Below are 20244 nucleotides of genomic sequence, written 5' to 3'. Positions count from 1 at the left end.
GAGAGATTTTAAGTTTTAGACGATTGGGACTATGCTGCAGTAGCAGCATAACTTATTATTATGATTCCATCATCATGATTCTTCAGGCTTACTGAACGTGCCTCTTGTGGGCCAGGCATCAGGACAAGCTCATCACATGCACGATTTTATCTCACAACAACTGTACGGGATGGGTGTTAGCTCCTTCCCCATTTGCAGATGCGAAAACTGAGGCTTGGAGAGGAGAAAACTTGCCCCTGGCCACTGGTCAGTGACTGGTAGAAGCAGGAGTCAAACCCCTCTGCAACGGGACTTGAAGCTTGGGTCCTGGCAATGACATCACCACTGCTGACAGTGACCACTGACACTGCTGACACTGCTGACATGACCACTGATGACACCACTGCTTCGGGTTGCAGCACAGTTCTGGCCAAGAGGGAGACTTTGGGATGAGGAGGGTGAGCAAGGGAGGGCAGAGACAACAGCGCCTTTCACAGCATCGCCTGGGGCCCCCTCGAGTGGTGGGGGTCCTCAGACTGAAGAGACCTACACAGTGGGCCACACAGCGTGACGCCCAGTTAACCGAGCAACACACGCAGAAGCGCAGGACACACAAGTCTACTTACTGGCGTAGGGCGAGTTGGCAGCTGAGCCGTTGAGGAAGGTCGGAGAGCCGCCCAGGTTGGACATGGCGGCAGTGCCGTACCCGTTCATGCTCGTGGTGACGGAGTTATAGTTGGTCTGCTGGGGGGTGGTGCTCGGCACGTACCCGTGTGGTGACACGCTGCTTGAGTTGCGGGTGAAACCTGAGGGGTGGGGGCGAAACCGGGATGAGGGTGGCAATCCTGGGAGCCTCGGGAAAGGAAGGGCTCTGTTTCTTGCCCCTCTGCCGCATCCCAGAGGGAAGGGCTTGGGTGATTCATGTGTGTGGGTTGGTAGTGCTAGCTCTGTGATTAAAATGGGAAGCGAGCAAAACACACATTTCTTAGGAGATCATAAATACTTAGCAGGCCATGAGAAGTGGCAATGCAGGGTCTATAAATTATCATTTTGGAGCAGAAATAAATCCCAATCTAAGAGATGTACCCTGGAGTTAACAGGTTCCTATTCCCTGGGCGAGGATGATGTGCTTTGGCCCCTCAGAACTTTAATTCCAACCCTCTTTGCGATCTGTCATTCATGGTTTATGGTGAAAAGTCAAATGGAGAGATGGCTAAATGCATGCCTCCTTTCTAGCCCCCGAACCAGACTGCCAGCTGCGAGCGCTATAACCCAAATTCTACAGTAATATCTGATACACAGAAACTAGGAATCTCCCCTTTCGGAAAAAGATGTTTTTAAATAAAAATTGTTTTATGCCAAATAAGTGATAGGGGTGGGGGGTGGGGAGCAGTCCGAGGTTGGGAAGGGGCAAGGAAACGGGGAGGGAGAGGAACAGGCTCCTGACCCTGATTGGTGGCCTGTGACGCCTCGGAGACATTCACAGCCAGTTGTCCACTGAAGGAATTCACGCCCATCATTCCCGCGTGGACCGAGGTGTTGGTGAGGGCCGGGAGCTGGCTGTGGTTGCGGGGGACACTGTACAGAGCCTCTGCGATGTCAGCAGCCCTCTTCAGAATAATTTCCTGCAAAGTAAAACAATACTCCATTTAGCTACCCTTAGTCATACTCCCAGGAAAACCATTTTTTCCCAGTGTTTACTATACGACAGGCCCAGTGCTCAGGGCTTCCAGTGCTCTAACTGCATTACCTTCTGCAACCTCTCAGCAAACCTGGGACAAGTCTCATCATGATGGGCCCATATCGCAAATGGGGGACTGAGGCTCAGAGAGAGGCCAAGAGCTCACATAAGGACACTAACCTATTAGGGATAGAGCTGGGCTGCATAACCTTGTTTGACTGATTTTGAAAGGCCATTGTCTTAGCCCCATATTACTACCCTTCCATATTACTACCCCGCATGTGACAGCATCATGGCGTCCCCCCGACCCCCACCCGGCAGCCAATAACACACAGGAACTCTGGTGGTACATACACACACACACACACACACACACACACACACACACAGAGGCTACAACTCCTCTCCCGTACTAAAGCTAAGGGCAGGCTGTAGATAACTATCTGTGTCCCTGAGTATTAGTGGAACTGTGTCCCTTGGACACTGATTCAAGTCACACACAAAAAAAGAGTGAATGATTGCTCAGACTCCTAGTTTCTAGAGCAATTTGACTCATATACATGGAGCTGCTCTGTGAATAGAAGCAGACAATTATAGTCAGGCCTTATCATTCTTTTTAGAAGAGGAAATTAAACCCCCTTTTCCTCCTAAATCTGCTTGAAAACCTGAGAGGAATAAAATAAAACACTGGTAACTCTCTTCCTCAATTATGAAGTACATTCCCATGGAAAATTTGTTTTAAATGGAGTACCTATTCTCGTAAGGAAATGATTCCATTGAAAAGGTAATAAGAGATTTACAAAATAAGAAAGAACGGAATAGCCTTATGTCTCATGTCTGGATGACACGGAACTCATGCAAGTGGTTTTGTGTTTTTCGCCCTTTTTCAACACAATAAGGAATCTTCAACAGTCGCGCTCACCTGGTTGTTGTGTGGCATCCCATACAGCGCTTCCACCAGGTCTGCAGCCCTTTTGAGTATTACTTCCTGTCAAGAGAAAAGCGGATACAGTCGTCTGAGTGAAGGCCACTTGTCCTCATCTCTTCACAGGACCACGTCATAGTCCCCTCTGGCCATACTTTGTCAACACACTGTTTTAAAGGCAGTAGCTTGGGAAACCCCAGAATGCTGTTAAATCACCAATTTATCCCTGTTCACATACACACTTAATTGAGTCAAAAGGTGAGCATCATTGGTACTGCAGGATAAAATACATCACTCAATAGTCTGCCGTAGGCACGATAAAGCACTCATATGTTTATTGCTGAATACAATTGCGAGGTCATTTACTAGATTACTACAATCGATGTCATTCAGTGCATGTTATGAATCCCTAAGATGTGTTTATTTAGTACTTAATTGCTTATTCCAGGAACCATGACCTTATCAGACAGGTCATTTTCGAGGGATTTCCAATCAATCTTTGGCTACTAGAAGCATGTAGCATTAAACTTCTTTTGTTTATCTCCCTTGTGTGGTAGAGCCATGACATAAGGGAGTGATGGAGTAAACTCACATTCTGGGGCAATGCACTGTTTGTCAGAGGCTCTTACAGAAGGATTCTCCTGCCCCCGGAAGCTCCCTCTGCACCAATTTTCATGACTGGCACAGTCTGCTTCTTTTACAGCAATTCTTTGCTATTTCAGTATTGTTTGTCATTTTCCCCATTTGCGCATTCATTCTCATCCTAGATATATGCTCTGCTTTTCATTCTAGTTGGAGAAAAATGTTTCCCTCTTTTCATTTAGGTAGGCTTCTGTATTTAGCTTGTATGCTTGTTTCTAATAGCACACTCTACAAAAGTGTGTGTGGTGGTAATTTTTTTCATTCAACCAAAAGAAGTCACTCTGTCTTCATTCTGACCTAATTTTCTTCATATTCATTTAAACTGGAGTATGAAGAGGAAAGTTAGGCTTGTAAAATGGAGGCTAATCAGAGAACCAAACATACAGGCATGATTATCAGAGGTGATTTGCAAGAAGATATGTTTACTTTTTTTTTCCCTGTGGGTAAAGTTTCAAGAAGTTAAACTTTAAATATTTCACACAATAGATTTCTTCATGGAGAAGCCGTGCTATTCGATTTTCGTATACTGTAGATGCTGATCAGAAAATAGGGATATAATTACATTCATTTTGCTGTCACCATAGCCTCTTCAAAAATCCTTGAACAACTCTTGAAATGACAAGCGTTTAGATACATATTAACATTTTTCAATTTTAAATTTTCTGTAATATAAGATAAAATAGTTGTCACACTGCAGTAACTACTTATGACATATATAATGTCCTAAATTCAAAAATGAGATAGAGGGGTTTTCACTTCTCAATAAACATTTATTGAGCCTTAAGCTGCTAGACCCCATTTGTAAAACAGTTCAGTTATTTTTTATATAAGGAATGAAAAGCATTATATAATCAATGAGGTTTGAATCAATACATCCGAAATAACTTATTTTTTTTCTTTAATGCAAGCTACAAGATAATTTACCACTTTTTGTTTGCCGTATTGTCTGACCACACCGGTTAATAATTTACTACAGTATGGGCACACTAAACCCTGTCCCCATATCAAATTCGGCCCGTGCTGCTTTCACTAAAACCTCATGGCGCTTAGGAAAGATTAAAACAAAACAGGATCAAGTTAGTTTATTTACTAAGATTTGACTTCTCTGGGTCTATGTTCATTTATTTCTTCAAATAAATATTTATGCCAGTGTTTGGATTTGGCAGAGAAGGTATTTTTCTTTCTTTTCATTTTAGGGAAAACACAAGATGAGGTGCAGTTGGAAACTGCACTTGTGAATTTCAATCTTGGAACACTATCATTGAGGACTCAGACCAGTGCTTATTTTAATTAATTACACAGAACCAGGGAGGAGGGAAGTTCAAAATAAACTCCAAGATCTTTGAAGTTTTTATAAACCTGAAAAAATTTCAGCTACTAGTGTATGCTATACAGTTTACTCTCATATATTTTTGACTATAAAGGTTTTTCAGTGACATAATCCAATTGTTTCTTTTTCTGCTTATTCAATACCCAGAGCTCTCATCACCATTTAATCCTCTGAAAATGAAACATGTGAATCTTGCTTTATGAAGTTACATCCTTCTTCTATCCACGGAGCTGGGTTATGCTTTCCCAGTAGGCACACTGCCATAGGTGGGTCATCAGCCCTGCAGCACTTCAGACCAGCAGTCTTGTAGACAGCGAACCTGGATTTCTTGCCCTGAAAGTGATTTCCTTAAATGATACCTTGCCCATTTTAAAATGTCCTTCACTGCAGTATGGACTTTGGGATTTAAGGGAGAGTCCACATTTGGTTCAGCTCTGCCATTGTGATTCAGCTTCTATTAGTTATTTCTGCAAATGGGAAGGAGAAAGGAAATTTCTAGGTCCTCTATGAGTTAGTGCAATGGACCTGCAAGGTGCTTGGATTTTGGTGACCAGAAAATTGCTCTCACCTCCATGTCATTACGCTCCCAGTGAACTAGCCCCCAAGCGTGTTTGTGTTGGGGATCTAATATATTGCCTTTCAATCAGAGCTGAGAGCCACTGAACACACAGACAGAACATGACGAGCAGGTCAGGAAAGCAATAAAGATTTTACAGAGCTGTCCAAGGTGCTAAATTTACTCAATAATGGGTTTGGCACCATAGTGTTAACCTCTCATTTACTACCAGTTTGAGGGACTAAATTGAAGTAGCTGACTTCATTTACCTTGAAATGTATATTTTATGACATTATGTAAGTAGATTGAAAGGGCACTGCAGTTTTAACAATTTAAAGGCTAAAGCATGTTTAAGATGAAACTTGAATATTTATTGTATATTGCACTTAAAGTATATAGAATGTTAAAATGTATTGATTAAATTTGTAAAAGGCATTATAAAAATGACAGGTAGTATAAAAGATGTATGCCTTTTAAAATCAAATTGATAGTGTATGCTATCTCTTCTGTGGTCACAAGTGTAATTTTTTCGCAGTTTTATATGGTAATTTGAAAAATCTGTAATTTCACATTAGGAAATGATTGAGCCTGGGATGTTAAAGAAAAAAAAAAAAAAGAAATTTCCCATAAGGGGAAGAACTGGATGTTTCATATAATCTTTTGTCTCGGAAATTGTTCCTAAAGTCTTATTTTTTGTGGCATTAGGAGGAAGTATAGTATAAGGCTCCTTCCATTCTAATATGCAATTTTAATATTTCTGAAAAGAAAGAACACTTGACTAGTACTAATATCTAATTTTTCAAGGCATTTATTTGTCAGGAGAGATTTTCTCTTCTTTTCATAATGTTTAAAACATCTCCCTGCTTGCAGTTTAAAACATGAAGGTAGAGATTAGATTCTTCTAAGATAATTAATCCTATCCTTAGATTTAAAAACATATCCCATTGGGGAATAAAGAAGATAAATACTAGTATCCTAAATATTGAAAAGCCCCAGAGTCTCCTTATAGAGCTAATGCTTGTTCTCCAATCTACATCCTGATTCAGACTATTTTTCTTTTCATGGCCTTGATCTCTTCTCTCTTAAAGAAACAAAAAATGTTTACTCCTTAAAATGAACAACTTTCACTGATCTATTTTCCCTCACAGTTAAAACCTGGCTTCCCCTGTCCTATTATGACCATTGGTTGACGATAACGTGAGTGGGGTCTGCAAAGAAAAAAAGGGATAAGCTATTTAGAGTCTACAGAAACACTGAGGAGACTCAACTCTGAGAAATAGTTCAAGCCTAATTGTTATGGGTTTTTACTTATGTTTTGCAGCCTTTATAATAAAGATGCTGAATGGGCTGCAAAGACAGAAGGAAGATTCATCTTTATTTCCTATGTTGCAACCCCCTCAATTAGCAAATAATTTTTGAGCCTCTTGTTGCTCCAGTAGTCAACAAACTGATACTACTCTCCAGCACTTTTCAAGGCACATTATCTTCCCAGAATTAAGGTACAGGGTTCTATGGGGGTTACAAGAGATTCTCCCCACCATCTGGTCCTACCCTCTATATCCAACCTCCTCTCCCTGCACATCTGAAGAACTGCTCTCTATTCTGGTCTAGCTAGTCCTCCCTAGCCTAGAAGCAAAACATTGGCTCTTGCCCATCTCTAGACCTTCACTCCTTTTGCCTTTCCTTTATCTGGAATGCTGGCTTCATTCTGTGCCCATTCTTAACGCCTTCTCATCCTCCAAAGCCTGGTAATGAAGGTGGTGGTGGTTTGGTAATGATAAAAATAACTGTTGTTTATTGAAAGTGGAACATTAACTCACCCAGTCTTCACAGAGAGCATCTCAGGGTACTGCCCATACCACCATTTGGCAGGTGAGGAAACTGAGACTCAGAGAGGTCAGCCAACTTTCCCTGAGTCCATATAACTGACATTGGCTGAGCGGGGATTCACCCTCAGGTGTCAGACATCAGAGCCTGTGCTCTTGAGATTTACACTGTTCTGTCAGAACTGATTCCACCTTCACTGCAGCTTCTAATCTCTCTTATTCTAACTCTGAAAAATAGTGCTGAATATTCCATCCAGCACAGCACAGAAGTAGATGCTGTGGGGTCCTTTTGCTCTGATTTTAACTATGTTAGTCTTCATTATCCACAACTAGACTGTAGGCCCTTTGAAGCCATGAATATCTAATCATCTTCTCCAAGCCCCTAGCACAATGTTCAGCAAAACACGGGCCTTGAGAAAGTCTCGTTGAAAAGTTTATTCTAAGATAGTTACTGGTTTTTGAAAGTACATGCTTAATTTATATGATGAAATGACAAGGGCATACATTTGGCATGGTTTATAAAAGCACAAGACTTAAATTTGGTGTTCTATTTGGCTCCAGACCTCTTAATCCAATATATAAATTCCCCAAGGTCAAGTCTTGATCACTGTGGGGGGTTTTTATGCCACTTTTTTTTTTCTTTTATGAATTTGCTCTTTTACTCCTGCTGGCTTGTGCTTACATTTTAATTTTGTGATTAATATAATGAATCATATTGGGTACAGACATTATCTCAAGTTATAGACTGTTAGCAACATGAGATTGGTCTTGATACACATCAGCCTTTTATTAACTGTTCTCTTACACCCTTAGAAATATTTAGGTATTTGCACAGTCTTAGGAACCAGGCACATCATGTCTGATATGCAGATATGGCTAATTCATCTTTCTTTTGAGTTCATGAAGGTAAAATCTCTAAGGATTATTCCCCTTCCATGTGAATCTTCTCTTCAGTGTCTGCCCTCAGATATGTAGGTAAAAACTCATATTCACTGTCTACATCTAGCCTTCCAGGGTGAAGTGGAAGGTTCTCTAATTGTCCAATATGGTGTCCCTTTATAAATCCAATTCAATGTTTTGAGTAATTCAAACCCAGATGAGCAGGGGATGTGGCCTGAACTTTCTCCTTCACTCAGAGCATATATTTCAGCTCATAAAGCCAGAGGAATATCCACTTACCAACACAACATTAATTTCAAATTTTAGAATCAGATTTTGAGATTCTGGGAATCCCCTTTGAAAATTAAGGCCCGGGATACTTCAGAAAATTGTGAGGACAATCTGTGCTTGGCTTTATGCTCTCCCAAGTGGGAAATGTTTTTGCAGGATGTAGAAGAAAACAGAAGCTAACCTACAAAGTCAAGCCGAACTTGGGTGATTCCTGAGAAAGAAATACAATACCTTTCTGTCACTGCACATTTCCCTGACACCTATTTATCACCAATCTTCTTTTGCTTTATCGGGGGATTCAAGATGCAATGGGCCCAACTATCGGCAACATAAAATGGAGTGGAATGGCAGAGGCTTCCCCCACCCCAGCTTAGAGGTGATAAGCATCTATAAATGGAATCAGCATTAATTTCATTTGCCTTCTCACTGTAGAGTTTACCAATAGGTCCAGATTTTGAACAGTGTACTCAGCTCACGAGCCTCTAAGTTCTAGCTCTTTCCCCATTTCCTTCTGAAAGTCTGGGCGACACTGCTGATTGGAACACCTGAAAACTGAAAAATTGATTGGAAGTTTCTCACAGCCCATTTCCTGCAGAGCTGGATGTACAAAACAATAAATACTAGTTGTACTGAGAGGTAATTTCTGTGGAGGGTAGTTTTAGATCCCAACTTCCTTCGTGTTTATTCAGCCAAATGGAAAATTCCACAATGGTAGACTTTGCATTCTAAAAAATCATATAATGAGGGCAGCGAGGGAAGGAGTAAAACAAACCAAAATAATACTTGAGCCCTGTTTAGTTTCCGATCCTCTGAGACATTCCTCAAATTTTTCATTTTTCTGGTAATATGAACTCAAAATAGAGCTTACCACAGAGCATTAGAAACCTTTTGTGCCACACTTTAAGCACTCTTTACTCAGAAGCCCTATGACTGAGAAGAGTCACTTACATCTAGCATCGATATAATTAAACATGTCTCTGTTGAAAGGGGCATTCTCATTATGGCTAAGGACCACTTTAGAGTAAATTGAAATGGAAAGGAGGAGCATAGATGAGGTGTAGGTAGCAAGTGGTTATTTCTAGGGAGGCATAAAATGCCAAATGTGTAACAATTATATTTTACAACCTTGCATTCTAAAGACTTCATGGTATTTTATTATATAAGAAGCTTCAGCTGAAGCTTACTGAATGTTCTAGCACATGCACATTGCCCATATTCTTTAAAGAAAAATAAAATTCAAGCCACAATTAAAATCTGCAGAAATTTCCACAACAAAGGAATTAAATAATCTGAAAGGGTCTACTGCTATTAATACAAGAGGCATCCAAGTCGTTCTAGCCCAGTCTAAAGAAAATGTGGGGGGATTTCTGAACCTTCTCTAATTTTAAAGTTGATTTTATGTTCAGATTAAACGAGAGCACTCTTCCTTCTCAAACATATTATTATGTATCATCGTACCATGTGGCTAGAGGCACAGCAGAAAGCTTTGCCTTTGTTGCAAACATGGTACAGAAGACTTCTGAATCACATGAAATTAAAGTGGGTTGTAAGCTAAGGCAGCTATACCAACGTAAGACATACTAACTTACATGATTGACTTTTACAGTGGAAAGAAAAAGGCTGTTTTCAAGCAGCCGTTATTGCCTCAATGGAAAAAAAAAATCAATGAAAGTGAAATGAACAAGAGATTTTGTCTGAGTTGCAGTTAATACCACTGAAGAGCTATGGATAATAAAAGGTCAACAAATAAATTAGCCAGAGTGTTATGAAATGAATGATTTGGCTTATAATTTTATTGAGTGAAAATTGTTCGCTGCCTATTAGACCAGGTAATTTTTATCTGGTGCCTCAATTACTGTTCCGTAAGCAATAATATAGTTGTAAGAGCTGTTGGTTCGATCGCGTGACCTCTGAGAAGCTGGCTAGGACAGCTGACTACTATGATGGATAACTAAGCTTGGTCTCCACAAGGTGCCAAACCTCCCTTTCCTGCAAGGGGATCTCATAAAAGAAACATTACAGCTTGATTCATTTTACCAAAATGTTCGACTTTTCAAGTGTCAGCAGTTAAGTATAAATTGTGAAACCAGGTATTCCTGAGAAGAGTTATGACAATGGCTTTTCCCCCTCTTTTTGGTCTCCTGGCATTCTCTTCTAAATGGTGTCATGGTAATTGGTGAATGGGAGCCTGGGGTGCTTCCCGCCACAAATACAGTGAAAAATGGTGCCTGCACCCTTGTGAATATGACCTGCTTGGAGGTACAGAGCTGAACTTGGTAACCTCTGGCCGGCTCTTCTTATTCCAATTCATTGTACTGGTTTAAGACCGACGCTCTGGGTTAGGTCCTGCTGAGTGGCCTTGGAAATCGACTTTCTGATCAGGATAAAAGTCTCTGCTTAAAGAGAAGGCTATGGACAGAGGTGCCTTTTTCAGGGGTGGGTTGTAAAGTCAGCACATGAAACAAAAACTGCCTAGAGTCAAAATTACCCTTGAAAATCTTTTAAGTCGCCAAGGCCTGGCCTCTTAGAAACACAAAAGCCGAAAATTAACTACTTCTGTTTCTCTTTGTCTTTGGGTTGTGGCTTCCCTTTCCCTAGGGCAAAGCAGAATAAATATCTAGTTTGAAAGTCAAAGGACCACTGAGTAAACAGAGAAATTTACTGTCATACCTATGTATGTGTATGTATGTGTTTGGTGTGAGTGTATACAGATGTGTATATTTATATATTTGGACAAGTACGTATAGTTAAACTTGAGTAAGTGATATATGCATGTTGGAACTATGTTGTACTTTAAGGATGTCTAAGGGAGGCAAAAATACAGTTTGCTTTGCTTCTTAAATTGTCCAACATCACCGGTTATTATATGTACCTCTAGACGAATGATAACTGTAAATTCTCAAGGCTTTACAGATGGTCCTGAGTATAACTGCAATTAAAATCCACTGCCTCGAGACTGCTGGGGCTCAGTTCTTATTACTCTGATGCTTAATTGAAGTGTAACTCAAGGCTGAAAATAGTGAGCAAGGTTGAAGACCTACCTCCTAGTGTCTCTTTCTCAGGGCTTCAGTCCAAGAGGAGGATTTTGGACTGTAAGGGGGAAACAGGAGTTAGCCCTTGCTCCTCCTGTGACTTCTCCCTGAACTAATGAGTAATTACATTGATTCCTCTGCCCAGCGGATGTGATACGAAGTAGGATAAACACAGTTACCCTCATCAAGAGCTCAGTGCTAAAAAAGAACTTGCAAGAGGTTCCGTTCCAGAATCCAGCTATTGGAATAACTGACATTACAAGTCCCTATGACAATGACTCTACTGCTAAAGAGAAAAAGAATTATCTCCAGTGTTTCTATGTGCATGTTTTTCATTCACGTTGCCACTTTTGCTTGGCTTGGCCCTTTGTGAGCTAACCTCAGTCCATACTACCATTGCCCTCTTCCTCTACCGCCCCCCCCCACCCCCATCCCTAGCCAAGCTTGAGGATTTTTTTAGCATTGGTTTGCAAAATTGCCTTTTTTCTTCAAATTCCTTTTTCTTAATTCTAGGAGTCAGAGCTTAGGGATACTAGCTCTGGACTTCAATATAGTTGGCTAAAATCCGTGCTCTGGCACTTACTAGCATTGTAAATGCATGCCTCTGTTTCCTCATCTGTAGAGCAGTGTTAATGCCAGCACTTGGTGCTTTGTTGAGCAATAGCCAGCCATAATATTGATAATCTTCACTTATTTTCCAGAGAACTTTGGCAAATTATATGCATTCATATATGTGCATTATGTGCCTTGAGTGCTGTTTGAGATGCAGTCCTATTTGAATAGCAGTGAAAGATTCTGAACAGATTAACAGTGAGGAAGTCTGGTGAGATAGAAAACTCCATTTACCAGTTGCATAAGCTTAAGCAGATTACTTGGCCTCTCTGAGCCTCAGTTGTCCCATCTCCGAAATGGGCCTGATATAATAATGACAAGTGGAATAACTTAACCGAAAAATAAGTCAGTTAAAGACAAAATAAAGAAGGGAAAATTATAGCTCTTTGTGAGGATCATGGGCCTTTTAAATGAAGCTATAATCTTCCTCCCCTCAAAAAATACATACTCATTGGGGTACCTGGGTGGTTCAGTCAGTTAAGTGTCAGACCCTTGATTTCAGCTCAGGTCATGATCTCATGGTTCGTGAGATCGAGCCCCGAGCCGGGCTCTGCACTGACGGTGTGGATCCTGCTTGGTATTCTCTCTCCCTCTCTCTCTGCCCCTGCCCCTGCTCTCTCTCCCTCCCTCTTCCTCCCTCTCTCTCTCTCTCTCTCAAAATAAATAAACATTTAAAAAATTGCATACTCATAACCACATACACGATTCTATATTCAATTTCAGGTGTGCATAGATCAAGCTAAACTCCCCTACTAAAAGAAGCAAAAGTAGAGGGGACACCAAGCCTCTAAATTGAGCGCATTATCAAAACAGGTTGTGGGATTTGCCCGCAAGGTTTCTGGCAGATAAAGGGGAGAGAGGAAGAAAAGGTATGCATTCCATAGTTTGTGTGTTTAACAAGAGAATGCAGAGACAAAATGCTTCTTGTATTCAAACTCAACTGTGCTTTTCCTAAGAGTTCAATATGCCATATGATTTGGTTTTTGTTTCTGTATTTTTGTTTGAGTAGAGTCATTTGGGTTCCTGGATATAATGTTAATAGAGTTTCCTCAAATTACAAAAACAAACGAATGAATAAGTTGAGAGAGTGGCTAGCGTCACGGTATGGAAGACAAAAATGGAAGGTTTTTCTTTATCCTTTTCTGAAACCCTTACTCATCCCCCTTTTCTGCTAACAGACAATGTGGCTATGCAAAGATTTCTTATTTGTATTTTCACTGATGCAACTGCAGGTTTTGAATCACTGATAGTCTTTGCATAAAGACTAAAACAATAACAGCATAATTAGAATACATTGTATACAGTCGACTCTGGTTTTATTTTGCCCCAGCTCTGTATTTATGATAAATCACTAAACACTAACGCTCTTTAGGGAGGGTGATTTTGGGTCTTGTCTCTCCATTGAGCAAAAACAGTGCCTGTGACGAGAGTCTGAATTTCAATTCTGCAAGTGTACAGTTCAACTGAATAATACTTGGCACAATGCAGTGCACAACCGAGCCACTAAATGGCTGATTTACTAAATTATTATTAGATGAGCCCTTGCTGTTCCAAATGAAAGTGCAGTCACTGTCTTCCTTCATGGTGTGTTCAAATTGTTCTGTGTTTAAATATTCAGCATGAGGCTAATGTGAACTGATGAACTGAGACTATAAACATTCACTTTCAATACAGATAGAGCGACAGAGATGCAACATATCATGTGGCCCACGGAGGTGAAAATGATTTATATTTAAGGATGTTGCTGCCTACTTCCATTACTTTAAGGTGCTCTTAATTAGCACAGTGTTGGAAATGACTAATTCCCATGTACAGGAAGAGCAGACTCGTGGAGGCTGAGATTTTTTCGCATGCCAGTGAAGGAGAAGCTACCAAAAGGATCTGTTGCCTGTGTAGTTTAGAATCTAGAGTTTTATGTGTGGCAGGCTTCACAGCACCAGCAGAGTCACATGTCTGCTGGAAGAACTGTGGTTTTTGACTTTCAGTGTTTCTTTTTGTCTAGACCCTCCCAAAGGGTCTACAGTCCGTCCTCACCACCATCCATCCCTCTGCAACCCACATCCCTTACGATCCATGTCTACTGTACTACATGGGCACGGTGGCACCTCTACCCATCTCACCAGCTTCTTTGGTGACACCTGCTGGAATGAAGAACAACCCTTTGCTCTTTGGAAGAATATAACCCTTCTTCCCTCCTCCCCTTTGAGGGCAGTTATAGGCAAGCACTTAAAATACTGTGATCACTTACAGTAGATTAGAATTTTTTATTGGTGCCGTGTTGCCATAACAACATGAAGACAGCAGATGACTTAAGCTAAGCTTGCAAAGCAAAAGGCTGCTCATCTGGCAGTTAAAATGAATACAGTTCATTTCACAAGTTTCCCATATGGACTCTTAGTGTATGGTAATGAGGAGACCATATGGTGAGAGAAAATGCACTGAGAACAATTGGGTTCCACTGGCTGAGTGGGAAGTTGGGAGAGAAAACCCGGGTGAGAGATTCTGGTGTGTGTGTTCTCTGGGTTCAAGGTTTGCTTGAGGTTTGTTTTGGTTTTTGTTTGGGATAGTTGTTTTCCATAGGGGTTTTGCATTTCTTAATCTGCTCCTTAATATGTCAGCTGTGCAAAATGACAAACATCTTGCAAATTTTGCAATATCATTCATCACAAACTGTCAGAAGTGTTTGCAAATCTGACTTGCAAGATCTTTTAAATGTGTTGTTCTTAAAAGGCAACAGTACTAAGTTTTTAGACAAAGTGCAGGAAAATTTAAGCACTTCTGACAAGCAGAAACATTAACAGTAATCATTTTAAAAACACTCGCATCTTTTGCCTGCATGTTTAGCTGTAAATAATGCTAGAATGTATAAAAGCTTTAAAGTAAAAATGTAATAAATACTTTTTATTATGTTTCATAAAAAATAAAAAAATGCCATGAGCCCTGTGTATGCGTTATCTATACATGTGAACAGTACAGAGATAGATGGTTCCCACTCTCCTTACTACTAACCAGATTGGAGACCTGGGAGGACAGCTTGAAAAAAGCTCTAAAGTCAATTCTGTACTATACATGCTTCATAAAAGATGAATATAAATGCATTAGTTAGACACGGTGAGCTAAATTAGAAGGTCAGGCAGGGCTGGGAGGGCTGAAAAATCACACAACCAATGAGTGTAATTACTCTTTTTTAAGTCTATTAAGTGGTGTTGTTCTATCAAGGCTCAGGGGTATAGGACATGAAGAACAAGATAAAGTAATGTGTATTTATTACTCCCACTGGATCAATTTACCAGATATTTTCAGCTCCATAAAGCAAAATACACAAATGCTGCCTTTGTTACTTTTCTCAAACTGCTTTACTTTCTCTAAAAGAAGGACTGGCTCTGATAGAGAAACTTTTGCCCCACGGAGGTCCCCATGCCAACCCCTTTCAGTGGGATGATGCGAGAAAGCTGGCAAGAGTTTAAGTAGGATGGGGGAGAGGTGTAGGCGAGGAATAGGAGACCGGAGCTAATCACCTCAAGGCAGAATTATTTGGGTTTCCAGATCCGAAGGAAAAGTGGGAATATGATGCAATGGTGACAGTGAGGCAGTCAAGCCCAAGGACTCGAATTTTAGTCTTCCCACTTGTTAGCTGTGGAGTCGGGCAAGTCGCCAGCCCTCTGGGCCTCTGGCTCCTGTGGAGTGGGGAGTCCCTGCCTTGCAGGGCCTGTGGCCTCTGCGTACTGGAGTCTTGCTAGATACCAGAGAGGCCTCCTCGCCTAAATTATCTCACCAATGCCCAACAGCAACCATGTGTTGAGGAAGAGAAAACAGAGGCTGGAAAGGCTGAGTCACTGCACAGAGCAGTGGATCTGGTTTGCCAACTCCATATCTGAGCTGAGAGCTCACTCTCTCGGCCTCTGTGCTCTTTGAACACCTTGATAGAGCAGTGCCCGGCACACCTTGGGCATGAAGTGACACTACGTGCTCCCTGGGACTCACTGCCAACACACAGAATGCCAGTGAGGTTTGGTCCACTCTCCACGCCTCTGTGCTAATGCTCACTGCCCACTCAGGAAGACAACTAATACACTGAAAGAGGGTGGAGACACCGCTGGCCTTCAAAACAGAGAGAACTCCTTGTTCAGTGCTTCTGGATTGCATCATACATGCCTGCATCTCACGGTCTCTGACTGACCACAGTCCCCATCCCCTCACCGCTACATTCATTACATGAAGAGTCAACCTTCACCCCAAAGTCCATCACGTGTTCTTCTCCCTCCTGCCAGGATCCAGAGAGGGAGGCAAGTTTGTAATGAAACAGAACAGAACGGTTCCATTTAAAATCTTAGTCCACCTTTCTCCCTGCGCATCTGAAAAAGGAAACCAAGTAACACCTGGGCTTAGGATAATTATACTGTTTTAAATGTGTGCGTACAGCCACTATCACTAATGGTGACTTTCAGGAACAAAATAGTTGACAGAGAAGGGTTCATCTTGCTCCTGTTTTCTCATTTGGTAAATGGGAATGGTGTCTATTTTCCCGACTTCTCTCATAAGAGGGGCTCCAATAAAACAAAACATGTACAAGTTCTTTGAAAAAGCACAAGCCAGTATACAAAGGCATATTATTATGGAAAGCTGTCTGCTTGGTCTTTGGAGCAGTTTCATTTGACAGAATATGTGGGTGGTTGTATGAATCTAGCTTTGTCTATTCACAAACACATGGGTTTAATAAAGTGCAGTTTGTTTTTTAAGGTGTGTGGTCCATGGCTCACTGAAACACTCATGTTTGACAAACACTGACCATGATTCTAAGAAAGGCGGAGCCCGTTTTTATCCCCCTAACAATGGACAGCCTGAGTATAAATCTCCCAAGTCCACAGGAATACCTTGAGCTGGCTCCATCCACCACTTCCTGACCCTGCTCTTGAACTCTCCCTCCACCTTAACATTCAGAGCCAGGAGGACAGCCACTCTGGTCTGAGTCACACAGAGAACTTCCTGGGGCGGCTCCGGCCAGAGCCCTTGAGCAGTCAAGTGGCTAGATGCAGGCTGCGGAGTGTTTCCTCAGCACACAAATCCATTGTGTCCTGATTACTCCTCCCAAACCCAGGAAAAGAGGGCTGGGAACTTCACCATCAGGCCACCGGGGATGCAGTGACACGTGCCTGTGCTATTTGTTCAACATTTCTGAATGTGATGTGCAACTGTAAAAATGGTTTTAAAAGTACAGAAAAATAAGCCCTATATGCCTATGTCTCTTATTTCATTATGAATAAGAAAAGTACCTCCTGGCTTCTTTAGACCTCAACCGGTAAATCAGATTTATCTTCCGTTTTTCAATAAATATTTACAGAGAAGCAACTGTGAGCCAGATAGCTGTGCTAGAGTGCATCCACAGGATTACTTCCTTTTTTCCTTACGTGATCTCCAGGAAGTCAGCGTGATTATTGTCCCCACTTTATAGATGAAGAAACTGAGGCACAGAAGATGAATCATACATTCAACTGCCACCAGGATTAAGATTTCCTGCTCTGCAGAGATTGGATGGAAGAGCCCTAAGAAGCAACAATCCCACTCTTACTCACCTGCAGATAATCGTAGCTACCTTTTGTTGAGTGCTAAATAACTGGTTGAAATAACTATCAGAAAAAGTGGAAAATATTACCATCTCCATTTGATAGAGAAGGAAACTGAGGCACAGAGGCAAAGAATTTGAGGGGGAAAAAAACAAGAATTTTGACCCCTGCTGCATAGCTAGTGAATGTCCTTGCTCCGAGTTCCACCCCTGCCAATCGGACTCTCCAGGTCCTTCAGCAGACTCTAGAGACATCAAATGCCACGTGTAAAGTGAAGACTGTCCCCAAAAGGAAAAATTAAGACAAGTCTGTCATTGTGCCCATGTCTTCTTTCTAACACTGAGACACCTCAGGCACTGACCACTGGGTGGACACACATCATTTATATCATTGTGCTATAAAATTACCAATTATAATCCCACAGGAAATGCATGGGAGCTAGGTTCTTGCTAGACAGAGGGCCTTGAAAGTAAATCTCTCCGAGGCACATCTATACTACAGATGGAGACTGCCGTTCACTAAGTCAGGTGAAAGAGAAGGATGTGTATGATGGAGGCCTGTTTCAAAGACAAGGATATGAACAGTCTGACATACCCTATGGTTTCCTCCTGAGGTGAAACGCTTTCAGTAAGGTCCACAACACTGGGCAGAAGCAAGGCTGTTCCCGGAAGCCAGAGCTAGAGACTGAGGCTGTGTGCTTCTTCCCCCAGGTCTAGGTAGAGAACTCCCATTCTTGCTGGTCACAGTTCTTCCTCTCTTCAGTCAGGTAGTGTCCCTCTTCTCCTCTACTGGCTCCTCTCATTTATGCAACAATTTGGGGGGGGGTACTTTTCTCCTGGGCAAGGTCTGTTCTGACAGGGTACCAGGCACACAGGTAGGATCTGACAGTAAGCCAATCCCCCGAAAAAGTTTGTTGAGCTAAGAAGGACGCCAACTTCATTTTTGTAAGTGTTTTATGAGGCAAAACAGACTCAGAAGTGACATATCTCTAGCCTTATTCCAGCAAGGAGAGCACCTCTCATCTACTCATTGAATTTATAATAGTTTCCATTTGTGTAATAAATGAAACTTTATTTTGCTGTCAGTAAATGGTGAATGGTAGTTCCACTAATTCTGTATTTTGAACTTATTTAATTGTTCTCTATTCGGAGTCCTCACAGGACTTTGGTTGCACTTTGGTTAAATGTATCTATTACTTCCTCTAGTGACTAGTTGTGTATAGTGATCTCTGTGACATAAGACCCATGTTCCTCAGGTACAGAGATGAGAATACCCCCGATATTGACAACAGGTACAGAATAGAAGTCAATATGTGAATTTCCTACTTTCTGTATTGGCAATCTCAGTGTATTGCTGCATGACATATACTACTCTTGAATTTTTGTTTAATTTCTCACACTTTTATACCTTATTTCCAATTAGGTAGGATGCCTCTGGAGGTAAAAGGCTCTGTCTCATTTGTCCAGTTGCAAGATCTACCAATATGTTTCTTTTTAGTTCTAGCTGCATTAGGGATAGGTATAAATCCTTGCATAGGTAGAAAGCCAGTGTTCTCTTTCCTCTTAAGAATTGATATGATGCAATGATTAATAACCTGGACTTTGGAGCCAGGTTGTACAGATTTGAATCTCAGTTTAGCAATTTACATGCTTGTGACCTTGGGCAAATGATTTAACTTCTCCTTGCTTGATTATTTTCTTCTCTAAAATAAAAGTACCCACTCAGAGGGTTTTTGAAAGGAAGAAATGACATAATATATGTAAAAATAAGAACAACACTATCTGGCACATAAATGCTTGCTACTTTTATTATTGTTTACCTTATAGTACCAAACACACAAAAGACAAAAATGTTGCGTTGTTCACCTATGAGCTAATTTTATCAATAGCAAAGTTTTCTGCTAATCACCTAAGCTCAAGTCAAGTTACAAAGACTGTAACCCCAAAAAGAAGAATCCTGACCTTTGGCAAACGCTCGGGGTCGCCAGGGTGCCGAGGAATGACCTTCTGTAACCTCTGGAAACCATAATCGATGGTGGGTTCATTGAGCGCTGCAAGGAAGAAGTCACAGGATTAGAACAATTTCATTAAATAAAACAGAAACTAACACTGATGGCATGGAAACAACTAGAAGTCAGAAATTTAATTTATACTTTTGAATTATATCACGAGATGATCAGATGCACAATCCCCTTGCTGAACATTTTCACTGTCTACTTCTGCTATTTACCATGGTAGGCAGGGACTCACTCAAAAGAACATTGGTAGGAACCTTAGTAACGACTCCTGAACTCAGTTCTTCTGACCAAATTCTATATTGCTTACATAATCAAAAATAGAAAGTAAAATGGTATTTGATATGAAGTTTTAGGATCCACTAGCTAAAAGCTCAGGGCAAAATAAATACTCAACGGCTTGTCTGAAGGTATCCACACATTATAAACAGCAGAATTACAAGTACTTGCTTAACTGAAAAATCTGTAGTAGATCTCAGCACACCCCACAAGTCGATGCCTCTGTGGTGATTAAGCCTGCAAGAACGTGGTGAGGGGCAGGGAGATGAGATCTTCTCAGCATAGAAAACCTAGTCTACACTTGATAGAGTCTGCAAGGTGATAGGTGTTGAAAATGTCCTCGATACAACACCCTCACATCTAAAATGACAGACTCATTCACTAACATCAGTATTATTTCAGGAAAAAGACTAGCCTCTGTGGAGCACTAGCATAGAGCATATGGGTCTCCAAGAAAAATTCTTAAAAAGACTAAAAGAAGAACAAACCTATAATAATATTTGGAGACAATGGGCCTTATTGTACTCATATTGTCTACACTCTCTTCAAAGCCTCCTTAAATTAAGTGTGATACGAAGTAGACTCTGGTCTATAATTTTCAAAATTCCTTCTCAAGGTATGAAATATCTTCAGC

General features: G+C 41.1%; 1 protein-coding gene across 11 annotated transcripts in view; it reads right to left on the bottom strand.

The window, feature by feature from the left end:
• Window positions 1-20244, bottom strand: part of EBF1 (EBF transcription factor 1) — a 388691-nt gene that overhangs the window by 12232 nt on the left and 356215 nt on the right. For all 11 annotated transcript variants that reach the window (XM_045503357.1, XM_045503361.1, XM_045503380.1 and 8 more), the window contains exons 11-14: window positions 19279-19367; window positions 2583-2648; window positions 1427-1604; window positions 606-785 (exon numbers count right to left, since the gene is read on the bottom strand). In XM_045503357.1, coding sequence (XP_045359313.1) covers window positions 606-785; window positions 1427-1604; window positions 2583-2648; window positions 19279-19367 — 513 coding nt within the window. The remainder of the gene's footprint in view (window positions 1-605; window positions 786-1426; window positions 1605-2582; window positions 2649-19278; window positions 19368-20244) is intronic.

The sequence above is a fragment of the Leopardus geoffroyi genome, chromosome A1 (genome assembly GCF_018350155.1).
Source record: "Leopardus geoffroyi isolate Oge1 chromosome A1, O.geoffroyi_Oge1_pat1.0, whole genome shotgun sequence".
NCBI lineage: Eukaryota > Metazoa > Chordata > Mammalia > Carnivora > Felidae > Leopardus > Leopardus geoffroyi.
The sequence above is the reverse complement of the archived record's forward strand: the minus strand, read 5'-3'. Positions and strand labels throughout refer to the sequence as shown.